At 42.6% G+C, this 14,577-nt stretch overlaps 1 protein-coding gene across 1 annotated transcript in view; it reads right to left on the bottom strand.

Moving 5' to 3' along the window:
• Window positions 1–14,577, bottom strand: part of kl (klotho) — a 23,999-nt gene that overhangs the window by 5,458 nt on the left and 3,964 nt on the right. Inside the window, exons 5-8 of the mRNA XM_072912593.1 lie at window positions 5,217–5,322; window positions 5,001–5,150; window positions 3,345–3,568; window positions 56–251 (exon numbers count right to left, since the gene is read on the bottom strand). Of these exons, the coding sequence (XP_072768694.1) occupies window positions 56–251; window positions 3,345–3,568; window positions 5,001–5,150; window positions 5,217–5,322 (676 nt within the window). The remainder of the gene's footprint in view (window positions 1–55; window positions 252–3,344; window positions 3,569–5,000; window positions 5,151–5,216; window positions 5,323–14,577) is intronic.

Genomic DNA, 14,577 nt, shown 5'->3' with positions numbered 1-14,577 from the left:
GGGGGCGAGGCGGGTGACCTTGAGGCGCTCGGACGGGTCTGGACGGGGCACCCACCTGGCCGCCCTGCGCGGGTCTGAAGTCCCGGTCGTAGGCGCGCCAGGCCAGGGCGTGGGCACGCAGCATCTGGTGGGCCTCCTGGTAGCTCACCATCTCGTCGTTGGGCTCGTTGAGCGTGATCCACATCTTCACCTGCTCGCCCAGCTCCCGGAAGCACAGCCGCGCGTAGGCACAGAACAAGTCCGGAGTGTCCCTGAACGCAACGTTTCAACAGTGAAAGGTACCCGGAACACTCTCCACAATGACCACCTTCCAACACAGTAGGCCCAAGTATTCATTAACAACAAGGTTTATTTTTGCCCACTGTCACACAGTTTGAACAGTCACACTGTGTTGGAATATTGCATAATAATGTTCAAGTAATAGATTACAAGCTAAAGTAATTATATCGGTAAATACTACAGTAAAATGATGTAATACAGTATCAATCAAGTAATAGAGTACTAGCTAAAGTAGTTACATCGTTAAATACTGGAGTAAAAATGAGGTAATGCAGTAACATTCAAGTAATAGATTACTAGGTCAAGTAGTTATATTGTGCAATACTGGAAAAAGGTTAGGTAATACAGTAACATTCAAGTAATAGATTACTAGCTAAAGTAGTTATATCGGTAAATACTAGAGTAAAATTATGTAATACAGTATCAATCAAGTAATAGAGTACTAGTTAAAGTAGTTACGTCGTTAAATACTGGAGTAAAAATGAGGTAATACAGTAACATTCAAGTAATAGATTACTTGGTCAAGTAGTTATATTGTGCAATACTGGAAAAAGGTTAGGTAAAACAGTAACATTCAAGTAATAGATTACTAGCTAAAGTAGTTATATCGGTAAATACTAGAGTAAAATTATGTAATACAGTATCAATCAAGTAATAGAGTACTAGTTAAAGTAGTTACGTCGTTAAATACTGGAGTAAAAATGAGGTAATACAGTAACATTCAAGTAATAGATTACTTGGTCAAGTAGTTATATTGTGCAATACTGGAAAAAGGTTAGGTAAAACAGTAACATTCAAGTAATAGATTACTAGCTAAAGTAGTTATATCGGTAAATACTAGAGTAAAATTATGTAATACAGTATCAATCAAGTAATAGAGTACTAGTTAAAGTAGTTACGTCGTTAAATACTGGAGTAAAAATGAGGTAATACAGTAACATTCAAGTAATAGATTACTTGGTCAAGTAGTTATATTGTGCAATACTGGAAAAAGGTTAGGTAATACAGTAACATTCAAGTAATAGATTACTAGCTAAAGTAGTTATATCGGTAAATACTAGAGTAAAATTATGTAATACAGTATCAATCAAGTAATAGAGTACTAGTTAAAGTAGTTACGTCGTTAAATACTGGAGTAAAAATGAGGTAATACAGTAACATTCAAGTAATAGATTACTTGGTCAAGTAGTTATATTGTGCAATACTGGAAAAAGGTTAGGTAATACAGTAACATTCAAGTAATAGATTACTAGCTAAAGTAGTTATATCGGTAAATACTAGAGTAAAATGATGTAATATAGTATCAATCAAGTAATAGAATACTTGCTAAAGAAGTTCTATTAATAAATACTAGAGTAAAATTATGTAATTTAGTATCAATCGAGTAATAGAATACTTGCTAAAGAAGTTCTATTATTAAATACTAGAGTAAAATTATGTAATTTAGTATCAATCAAGTAATAGAATACTTGCTAAAGAAGTTATATTAATAAATACTAGAGTAAAATTATGTAATTTAGTATCAATCGAGTAATAGAATACTTGCTAAAGAAGTTCTATTAATAAATACTAGAGTAAAATTATGTAATTTAGTATCAATCCGGTAATAGAATACTTGCTAAAGAAGTTGTATTAATAAATACTAGAGTAAAAGTTAGGCAATATAGTAGCAGTTAAAGTAATAAAATACTAGCTAAATTACAACTTTAAAATACAGTAGTGTAGCAGGCCTAAGTATTCATTAAAAACAAGGCAGGTAGTATATTTGGCCAGGGTAACATGACACCGTTTGAACAGTCACACTGTGTTGGACTATGTGATGAAGTGATTGAGTAGTAAGACAGTTTGAGGAGTCACACTGTGTTGAGTAGTAAGACAGTTTGAAGAGTCACACTGTGTTGAGTAGTAAGACAGTTTGAACAGTCACACTGTGTTGAGTAATAAGACAGTTTGAAGAGTCACACTGTGTTGAGTAGTAAGACAGTTTGAAGAGTCACACTGTGTTGAGTAGTAAGACAGTTTGAAGAGTCACACTGTGTTGAGTAGTAAGACAGTTTGAAGAGTCACACTGTGTTGAGTAGTAAGACAGTTTGAACAGTCACACTGTGTTGAGTAATAAGACAGTTTGAAGAGTCACACTGTGTTGAGTAGTAAGACAGTTTGAAGAGTCACACTGTGTTGAGTAGTAAGACAGTTTGAACAGTCACACTGTGTTGAGTAATAAGACAGTTTGAAGAGTCACACTGTGTTGAGTAGTAAGACAGTTTGAAGAGTCACACTGTGTTGAGTAGTAAGACAGTTTGAAGAGTCACACCGTGTTGAGTAGTAAGACAGTTTGAAGAGTCACACTGTGTTGAGTAGTAAGACAGTTTGAAGAGTCACACTGTGTTGAGTAGTAAGACAGTTTGAAGAGTCACACTGTGTTGAGTAGTAAGACAGTTTGAAGAGTCACACTGTGTTGAGTAGTAAGACAGTTTGAAGAGTCACACTGTGTTGAGTAGTAAGACAGTTTGAAGAGTCACACTGTGTTGAGTAGTAAGACAGTTTGAAGAGTCACACTGTGTTGAGTAGTAAGACAGTTTGAAGAGTCACACTGTGTTGAGTAGTAAGACAGTTTGAAGAGTCACACTGTGTTGAGTAGTAAGACAGTTTGAAGAGTCACACTGTGTTGAGTAGTAAGACAGTTTGAAGAGTCACACTGTGTTGAGTAGTAAGACAGTTTGAAGAGTCACACTGTGTTGAGTAGTAAGACAGTTTGAAGAGTCACACTGTGTTGAGTAGTAAGACAGTTTGAAGAGTCACACTGTGTTGAGTAGTAAGACAGTTTGAAGAGTCACACTGTGTTGAGTAGTAAGACAGTTTGAAGAGTCACACTGTGTTGAGTAGTAAGACAGTTTGAAGAGTCACACTGTGTTGAGTAGTAAGACAGTTTGAAGAGTCACACTGTGTTGAGTAGTAAGACAGTTTGAAGAGTCACACTGTGTTGAGTAGTAAGACAGTTTGAAGAGTCACACTGTGTTGAGTAGTAAGACAGTTTGAAGAGTCACACTGTGTTGAGGTGTCACCTGTGCAGCCAGGTGTGGGCGTGAGGCAAGCTGCTGCGTAGGCGTGTGTGGTGCCAGAGGGTGATGACAGGTGTGATGTTGGCGTGCAGCAGGTGAGTACAGAAGCACCTGTAGTACTCCAGCAGGGTTCTGTTGGCTCCACCCACCTCACCTGTTGGGACCACTGAGGACCAGTTCAGGGAGAAGTGGAAGTGAGTCACACCCACCGCCTGGATCTCATCCACCTGCCCACCAAAACACATGACCTTACATTATATTACCTTACACTATATTACCTTACATTATATTACCTTACATTATATTACCTTACACTAAATGACCTTACATTATATTACCTTACATTATTTTACCTTACATTATATTACCTTACACTATATTACCTTACATTATATTACCTTACATTATATTACCTTACATTATATTATCTTACATTATATTACCTTACACTATATTACCTTACATTACCTTACATTATTTTACCTTACACTATATTACCTTACATTATATTATCTTACACTATATTACCTTACATTATATTACCTTACACTATATTACCTTACATTATATTATCTTACATTATATTACCTTACACTATATTATCTTACATTATATTACCTTACATTATATTACCTTACACTATATTACCTTACATTATATTACCTTACACTATATTACCTTACATTATATTATCTTACATTATATTATCTTACATTATATTACCTTACACTATATTACCTTACATTATATTACCTTACATTATATTACCTTACACTATATTACCTTACATTATATTACCTTACACTATATTACCTTACACTATATTACCTTACATTATATTATCTTACATTATATTACCTTACACTATATTACCTTACATTATATTACCTTACATTATATTACCTTACACTATATTACCTTACATTATATTACCTTACACTATATTACCTTACATTATATTATCTTACATTATATTACCTTACACTATATTACCTTACATTATATATCCTTACATTATATTATCTTACATTATATTACCTTACACTATATTACCTTACATTATATTACCTTACATTATTTTACCTTACATTATATTACCTTACATTATATTACCTTACATTATTTTACCTTACACTATATTGCCTTACATTATATTATCTTACATTATATTACCTTACATTATATTACCTTACACTATATTACCTTACATTGTATTACCTTACATTATATTACCTTACATTATATTACCTTACACTATATTACCTTACATTATATTATCTTACATTATATTACCTTACACTATATTACCTTACACTATATTACCTTACATTATATTATCTTACATTATATTACCTTACATTATATTACCTTACATTATATTACCTTACACTATATTACCTTACATTATATTATCTTACATTATATTACCTTACATTATATTACCTTACACTATATTACCTTACATTATATTACCTTACATTATATTACCTTACACTATATTACCTTACATTATATTACCTTACACTATATTATCTTACATAATATTATCTTACATTATATTACTTAACAGTATATTATCTTATTGCCACAAAAGATATTGTTAATGAAAATCCATATTATTTGATCTAGTGAGAATAAAAGAGGTGGGTCAAAGGTCACCTGTTGGCGTATGCTGACATAATGTGCGCAGTGCGGGTGTTGTTGATCAGGTGGTGCTACCACACCTCCCACTGGCACCAGTTCTCCCTGGTTGGAGATGTTCCACACGTACACCCGGGGGTCTGCAAACTGACTGGCCGTGGTCTCCACCTGCTCCACACACACCAGGAAGGTGTCAGGGAGGAGTCTGCCATGGCCTCTGAGCAAGGCACTGACCTGGATGGAGTTGGCAGACACACCCCACACAAAGTCACATGGGAACACTCCTTGGGCTGGACGGTTCTCTGGAAGTTCTGGGAAGCCATTCCTCTGGATCACCTTCCTGTGTGGACACACCACTTGGTTAAGTAATAGATTACTAACTAAAGTACTTCTAGGTAATAACATCACTTTCAAGTAATAGATTACTAGCTAAAGTACTTCTGTGTGGACACCACCACTTGGTTAGGTAATACCATCACTTTCAAGTAATAGATTACTAGCTAAAGTACTCCTGTGTGGACACCACCACTTGGTTAGGTAATACCATCACTTTCAAGTAATAGATTACTAGCTAAAGTACTTCTAGGTAATACCATCACTTTCAAGTAATAGATTACTAGCTAAAGTACTCCTGTGTGGACACCACCAGTTGGTTAGGTAATACCATCACTTTCAAGTAATAGATTACTAGCTAAAGTACTTCTGTGTGGACACCACCACTTGGTTAGGTAATACCATCACTTTCAAGTAATAGATTACTAGCTAAAGTACTTCTAGGTAATACCATCACTTTCAAGTAATAGATTACTAGCTAAAGTACTCCTGTGTGGACACTGCCGCTTGGTTAGGTAATACCATCACTTTCAAGTAATAGATTACTAGCTAAAGTACTTCTGTGTGGACACCACCACTTGGTTAGGTAATACCATCACTTTCACGTAATAGATTACTAGCTAAAGTACTTGTAGGTAATACCATCACTTTCAAGTAATAGATTACTAACTAAAGTACTCCTGTGTGGACACCACTGCTTGGTTAGGTAATACCATCACTTTCAAGTAATAGATTACTAGCTAAAGTACTTCTGTGTGGACACCACCACTTGGTTAGGTAATACCATCACTTTCAAGTAATAGATTACTTACTAAAGTACTTATATCGTTAAATATTAGAGTAAAAGTTAGGCATACAATCACATTCAAGTAATAGATTAGTAGTTTAAGTACTTCTATCATTACATACTAGAGTAAAAGTTAAGTAATACAATTACATTCAAGTAATAGATTACTAGCTAAAGTACCTTGTATCGTTAATTACTAGAGTAAACGTTAAGTAATATAGTAACAGTTAAAGTAATAGATTACTATAGTACTTCAATTGTTAAACACTAGAGTAAAAGTTACGTAATGCACTAACAGTTAAAGTAATAGATTACTAGCTAAAGTACTTATATCGTTAAATACTAGAGTAAAAGTTAGGTAATACAGTAACAAAATGTTAGGTAATATAGTAACAGTTAAAGTAATAGATTACTATAGTACTTCAATTGTTAAACACTAGAGTAAAAGTTACGTAATGCAGTAACAGTTAAAGTAATAGATTACTAGCTAAAGTACTTATATCGTTAAATACTAGAGTAAAAGTTAGGTAATACAGTAACAAAACGCTAGGTAATATAGTAACAGTTAAAGTAATAGATTACTACAGTACTTCAATTGTTAAACATTAGAGTAAAAGTTACGTAATGCAGTAACAGTTAAAGTAATAGAGTACTAGCTAAAGTACTTATATCGTTAAATACTAGAGTAAAAGTTAGGTAATACGGTAACATTCAACTAATAAAGTACTATTGCTCTTCAATCATTAAACAATATAGTAGGTTAGGTAATGCAGTAACAGTTAAAGTAATAGGTTACTAGCTAAAATACTTCTACCCTTAAATACCAGAGTAAAAGTTAGATAATACAGTATCATTTAAGTAATAGAGTACTAGCTAAAGTACTTCTATCGTTAAATACTAGAGTAAAAGTTAGGTAATACAATAACATTCAAGTAATAGATTACGATAGTACTTCAAGTAGTAGCATGAAGTCATTATATTATTCAATACTCGAGTAACAAGTATTCTTCCTAACACTGGGCCGTAGTTAAAGTAATACACTAAGTTATATTCTAAATAGGGTAACAGTCAAGTATTCTTTACGTTTATTATAGTAAACTTTTTTTTTTTAACATTCCACACTAATAATAAAAAAGCCAAAAGCAGTGAAGTTGTCACGTTGATCCCTCAGGCGGCACTGCATCAAAAAGTGACATCATTGTGTAAAGGATATCACCACATGGGCTCAGGAACACCCCAGAAAACCGCTGTCAGTAACTACAGTCGGTCGCTACATCTGTAAGTGCAAGTTAAAACGCTCCTATGCAAAGCCAAAGCCATTTATCAACAACACCCGGAAACGCTGCCGGCTTCACTGGGTCCGAGATCATCTAAGATGGACTGATGCAAAGTATTTGAGGTAATAAAGAGTAATCAGAGTAAAAAGTTAAAGTCTAACTTGCTGTAAATGTCCAGTAAGACTTTGTGCTGACTGAAGGGAAACAGAACTTCCTGTTTAGTGATGCGCGCACACACACAAACACACACACACACACACACACACACACACACTTAGCTGTCCATGGTGTACGATGGTGACGCTGGCTCCATAGAGGTGAGGAGGGTTTCAGCGATGTTGCCGCTTATGCCACTTGATGCCGCACTTCCGTCCCCAGATGGGTCAGGGGAGCTCCGACGCTGGGGGAATGCCGGCTGTCCTCTGGTGTCGCTGGGCACGTTTCTCAGGCCTTCTTTGCTGGTTGCTGTGGTTTGTTTGGGACGTTACTCTGGCACAAGTGGTCCGCCAAGCTAATGCCACTTGATGCCGCACTTCCGTCCCCAGATGGGTCAGGGGAACTCCGACGCTGGGGGGAATGCCGGCTGTCCTCTGGTGTCGCTGGGCACGTTTCTCAGACCTTCTTTGCTGGTTGCTGTGGTTTGTTTGGGACGTTACTCTGGCACAAGTGGTCCGCCAAGCTAATGCCACTTGATGCCGCACTTCCGTCCCCAGATGGGTCAGGGGAACTCCGACGCTGGGGGGAATGCCGGCTGTCCTCTGGTGTCGCTTGGCACGTTTCTCAGACCTTCTTTGCTGGTTGCTGTGGTTTGTTTGGGACGTTACTCTGGCACAAGTGGTCCGCCAAGCTAATGCCACTTGATGCCGCACTTCCGTCCCCAGATGGGTCAGGGGAGCTCCGACGCTGGGGGGAATGCCGGCTGTCTTCTGGTGTCGCTGGTCACGTTTCTCAGACCTTCTTTGCTGGTTGCTGTGGTTTGTTTGGGACGTTACTCTGGCACAAGTGGTCCGCCAAGCTAAGCGGTCACATGCCAGGGTTGATGGAAGTACACTTCAGAAGGTACCTTGGTGTAGTCCTTGTAGCGCCTCGTATAGTTGGCTGTGGAGGACTTGGCGAAACAGGCAGTGATCAGGCAGAACTACTCAGCGGCCTAGTGGTCAGAGTGTCCGCCCTGAGATGGGTAGGTTGTGAGTTCAAACCCCGGCCGAGTCATACCAAAGACTATAAGAATGGGAGCCATTACCTCCCTACTTGGCACTCAGCATCAAGGGTTGGAATTGGGGGTTAAATCACCAAAAATGATTCCCCTCACCTCCCAGGGTGTGATCAAGGGTGATGGGTCAAATGCAGAGAATCATTTGTGTGTGACAATCATTGCTACTTTAACTTTTAACTATGGTGTGTCCGAGCCACCGCAGGCGTCTTTTGGCCACGGCTGCTTCCATACAGCTGGATTTGGTGCTCTCCAGGATCTCATTGTAGGGGACTCAGTCTTCCCAGGATAAACCAAGGTTCTTTTGAAGGCCTGGCGGCGTTTCCTTGAGTGGCCGAGCGCCACTCAGGCTGCGCTACGGATGGTATCGCGCAGAGCTGGCCAGTCAGTGGATTCCTCAGGGATCTGATCAAGGTTGCTGACAAGGTGCCGTCGGAGGTTGTCTATGGTGGTGGAGCTGTTCAGTGCTGTGCAGTTGAGTTTCCGGTTTGGGGCTGTCCTTGGACGACGGGGTTAGATGGTCATGAGGAGTTTGGTCCTAAGCATGAGGTGATCGGTCCAGCACTCTGCTCCGCGCATGACTCTGGTGGAAAGAACATCCCGTTTGTCAAAACATAGTCCAGGAGGTGCCAGTGCTTTGAGCGGGGGTGTTGCCAGGTTGTTTTGAGACGGTTTTTCATCTGGAAGGTGGTGTTGGTGATGACCAGGTGGTGTTCTGCACAGAGGTAGAGTAGCCGGAGTCCGTTGCTCAATAACTGTTGGCCAATAACTGCCTTCCATACCAGGTGTTCTGTGCCCACTCTTGCATTGAAACCTCCCAGGAGAAGGACTTTATCTGTTGCTGGAGTTTTCTGTATGATGGAGTCAAGTTCCAGGTAGTTGAGTTTCCGGTTTGGGGCTGTCCTTGGACGACGGGGTTAGATGGTCATGAGGAGTTTGGTCCTAAGCATGAGGTGATCGGTCCAGCACTCTGCTCTCTGGCGGAAAGAACATCCCGTTTGTCTCTTTGCTGGACAAAACATAGTCCAGGAGGTGCCAGTGCTTTGAGCGGGGGTGTTGCCAGGTTGTTTTGAGACGGTTTTTCATCTGGAAGGTGGTGTTGGTGATGACCAGGTGGTGTTCTGCACAGAGGTAGAGTAGCCGGAGTCCGTTGCTCAATAACTGCCTTCCATACCAGGTGTTCTGTGTCCACTCTTGCATTGAAACCTCCCAGGAGAAGGACTTTATCTGTTGCTGGAGTTTTCTGTATGATGGAGTCAAGTTCCAGGTAGTTGAGTTTCCGGTTTGGGGCTGTCCTTGGACGACGGGGTTAGATGGTCATGAGGAGTTTGGTCCTAAGCATGAGGTGATCGGTCCAGCACTCTGCTCTCTGGTGGAAAGAACATCCCGTTTGTCTCTTTGCTGGACAAAACATAGTCCAGGAGGTGCCAGTGCTTTGAGCGGGGGTGTTGCCAGGTTGTTTTGAGACGGTTTTTCATCTGGAAGGTGTTGTTGGTGATGACCAGGTGGTGTTCTGCACAGAGGTAGAGTAGCCGGAGTCCGTTGCTCAATAACTGTTGGCCAATAACTGCCTTCCATACCAAGTGTTCTGTGCCCACTCTTGCATTGAAACCTCCCAGGAGAAGGACTTTATCTGTTGCTGGAGTCAAGTTCCCGGCAGAAGGCCTCTTTGATGTTGTGTTCGGCATCCAGAGTTGGTGCATGAGCACTAATGAGGGTGGCGAAGTGTTCCTTTGTGAGGGGAATACGCCATGTCTTCAGTCTTTCATTGATGCCGACGGTAGATTCAGCAGTTGGGACTTCACAGCAAAGCCTACTCCATGGATGCGGCGAGTGCCTTCAGGAACCACTTTCCAGAAGCCTGCACCAACCTCTGTCAGGGAGTCCTCCCCATGTAAGCTGGTTTTGCTGAATGCTGCAATATCGATGATGTACTTTGCGAGCTCCAGGGCACACAAGTGCTGTCCTGCGGTGGAACCTCTTAGTTGTTCCGGCCAAGTCCAATAGTGTGCGGACATTCCACGAGGCGATGCATAGGTTGTAGAGATGCGCGGTTTGCGGGCACAACCGCGGAGTCCGCGGATTATCCGCGGATCGGGCGGATGAAATTAAAAAAAATTAGATTTTATCCGCGGGTCGGGTCGGGTCGGGTGATTGAAATTAAAAAAAATTAGATTTTAAATAGATTCAGGCGGGTGGCAGTTAAACCAATTGGGAAATATATATAGATAGTTAAATGTTGTTACCCACATACGAAAAACGAGCAGGCACCTGCAGCATATGCCACAACAGAAGAAAAAAAAGAAAAAGAGATGGACACTTTTACGGAGCTGAGAAGGGACGCCTCGCCGGGGTCCGGGACCGAGGCCCCTTCCCCCGAGAGGGCCCCACCGGGAGCCGTAGCTGAGGCGATCCGCGAGAAGGGCCCGACGCACGTCCAGGGTCACCACCGCGCCCACCGCACCGACACCCCGCCTCGTCCGCCTTCGCCGCGGCCGGCGTCACGCGCAGCAGGTAAGCAGCTTACCTGCCCGCCACCCCCGTGGCCGGGGGCTCGTAACAGGGGTCACTCCGCGCGCGCAGCTTACCTGCCCGCCACCCCTGTTGCCGGGGGCGCGTAACAGGGGTCACTCCGCGCGCTCCGCCCGCGCAGCTTACCTGCCCGCCACCCCTGTTGCCGGGGGCGCGTAACAGGGGTCACTCCGCGCGCAGTGCGCTCACGAAAGAGGTGGGGCTCACCCTGGTTGATATAGACAGCAGCTAGGACGGTGGCCATGGAAGTTGGAACCCGCTAAGGAGTGTGTAACAACCCACATGCCGAATCAACTAGCCCTGAAAATGGATGGCGCTGGAGCGTCGGGCCCATATACCCGGCCGTCGCCGGCAGCGAGACGCGCTTGGAGGTGCGCTCAGCGCGGCTCCCATATGATTGTGCACTGGTGTGCGTCTGGGTCGTGACAGCGTGGCACGCGAATGTCTGTGCTGCATTGGATCAGTCTCCTTTCTTTAACAGGCAAAAGCTTTATAACCTCACTAATGCTTTGCATCGTCTATATTAGATATATAACAACGGGCGGGTGCGGGCGGATGCGGTTCTGATCAAATGTTAGATCGGGTGGATTGCGGATGGTTGACGACTTTCTGATGCGGTTGCGGATGAAATAATTGCCTATCCGCGCATCTCTAATAGGTTGCTATATTGTTTTTCTTGTATTTTCGACCGCGAGGGGGATGCTCCGACAGTTGCAGCTTACCATCCGGAGTAGGAGAAGCAGGTCATTTTTGAACCACCTTTTCCAGGTCCATCCCATTTCAGGGGAGATCAAACCCCGCCCACCACAAACAACACACAAAGGAGGCGGGGGTGTGAGGGGGGTGTATAATGTAGCTCGGAAGAGTCAGGGCTGCATGGGATTCTGGGTATTTGTTCTGTTGTGTTTGTGTTGTGTTAAGGTGCAGAAGTTCTCCCGAAATGTGTTTGTCATTCTTGTTTAGTTTTGGTTTAAAGTGTGGCGCATTATTAGTAAGAAGTGTTAAAGTTTTTTATATCGCCACCGTCAGTGTAACCTGTGTGGCTGTTGACCAAGTATGCCTTGCTGTCACTTGCGTGTGCAAGCAGAAGATGCATATAACAAGAGTCTGGGCTGGCACGCTGTTTGTACAGATCGTAGAGAGTGCTAAATGCTGTACCATCATGGCACGCCCTTTTTATTATTGTAAGGGTGAGAATCGGAGAATAGGGGAGTTTTCTGCGAGAGGCACTGAAATCCGGAAGTCTCCCGGGAAAATTGGGGGAGTCGGCACGAATGCAGCTGAGCCGCATCAGAGTGATCAAAGAGCCGCGGGTTGCCGACCCCTGGACTAGACACTCCCAGCCACGTCCTTGGCCTGTGTCTGCCGCCATAGGGCTTCTTGATGGGAGTTTGGGGGGGTGGGGGGTGGGGTCCAATCCTCACTCCCACTGTTAGAATAATTGTTTCTAAATGATCACAAAAGCTTTGTATTACATTGAGTTCCTGGCAGGGGGACGGGAGCTGTCTTTGGGGCCTACCAGGAGGAAGGCTCGTAAAACTCCACAGTGACTTCAAAGCGGACAGATGGCAGGATCTGCCCAATTTCCAGACGAACTCTTTTTGAAGTATTGTACGAACCCTTTTTGAACTATTTTATGGAAGTCTTTTTGAACTCTTTTACGACCTCTTCTTTTGAACTGTTCGGTAACCAAAGGCAACGCTGTTTACGACCCACTTCCCTCTGGAAGCAGCTGTGGTCAGGTGAGTCCAAATGGAATTCTGTCTCTGTTTGATTCTTTGCCTCTTGTCTTGTTTAATAGATGTCATCAGTGTTTGAACCATCTTCACTTCCAGTGGCATGAGATACCCATGACCACCTTCGACCGGCTGGAGTTGCAGGGGACTGCCGGTGATCCGGTCTTTTGGACTCCGCCTATGCCAGTCCCTGAGTGCAGATTTGATTTCGGGGTTTTCTCCCCTAAGCAGAGTACCCTCCCGGGCTCACCCACTTGGCAACGGGTGGATGGTGTGTTGGTCGGGCCCACCGCTGCCTGGTGATCCCCAACCTTTTCAGTCTGAGGTCGCAGGACCTCAGTTACTGTGTGCTGCCACGAGGAGGCGAGGAAGAAGTCCTGGTGAAGGAGAGACTATGTACTGACCTTGGAAGACTTACTTCCTTTATCCCTGATGGGCAGCAGGAAGTAACACCCAAACACACACCTACACACAAACACACACCTATACACAAACACACACACACCTACACACAAACACACACACACACACCCACACCCGGGTCGGTATAGCTCGGTTGGTAGAGTGGCCGTGCCAGCAACTTGAGGGTTCTAATCCCCGCTTCCCCTATCCCCGTCACTGCTGTTGTGTCCTTGGGCAAGACACTTGACCCACCTGCTCCCAGTGTCACACCCACACTGCTTTAAATGTCACTTACATGTTGGCTTTCACTATGTAAACACACTAGAGTCACTAGAGAAAAAGCGCTATATAAATATAATTCACTTCACTTCACTTCACACAAACAAACACACACACACCTACACACACACACTCCTACACACAACACCTACACACACACACACCTACACACAACACCTACACACAAACACACACCTACACACAAACACCTACACACAAACACACCTACACACAAACACCTACACACAAACACACACCTACACACAAACACCTACACACAAACACACCTACACACAAACACATACCTACACGCAAACACACACCTATACACAAACACACACCTACACACAAACACACACGCACCTACACACAAACACACACACAAACACACACCTATACACAAACACACACACACAAACACACACCTACACACAAACACACACACAAACAAACACACACCTACAAACACACACACACAAACACACACCTACACACAAACACACACACAAACAAACACACACCTACAAACACACACACACAAACACACACCTACACCCACACACACCTACAAACACACACACACAAACACACACCTACACCCACACACACACACACACAAACAAACACACACACCTACACACAAACACATACCTACACACACACACCTACACACAAACACACACCTACACACAAACACACACACATCTATACACACACACACAAACAAACACACACCTACACACACACACAAACACAAACAAACACACACACACCAACACACACAAAAACAAACACACACCTACACAAAAACAAACACACACCTACACACACACACACACACAAACACACACCTACTCACACACAAACAAACAAACACAAACACACACACACACACCTACACACAAACACATCCTTAACACACACACACACACTTACACACAAACACACACACCTACACCTACACACACACATCTACACACACACACACACAAACAAACACACACCAACACACACACAAACAAACAAACACACACCT

This window comes from Nerophis lumbriciformis, linkage group LG37 (assembly GCF_033978685.3).
Source record: "Nerophis lumbriciformis linkage group LG37, RoL_Nlum_v2.1, whole genome shotgun sequence".
In the NCBI taxonomy this organism is placed as follows: domain Eukaryota; kingdom Metazoa; phylum Chordata; class Actinopteri; order Syngnathiformes; family Syngnathidae; genus Nerophis; species Nerophis lumbriciformis.
The sequence above is the reverse complement of the archived record's forward strand: the minus strand, read 5'-3'. Positions and strand labels throughout refer to the sequence as shown.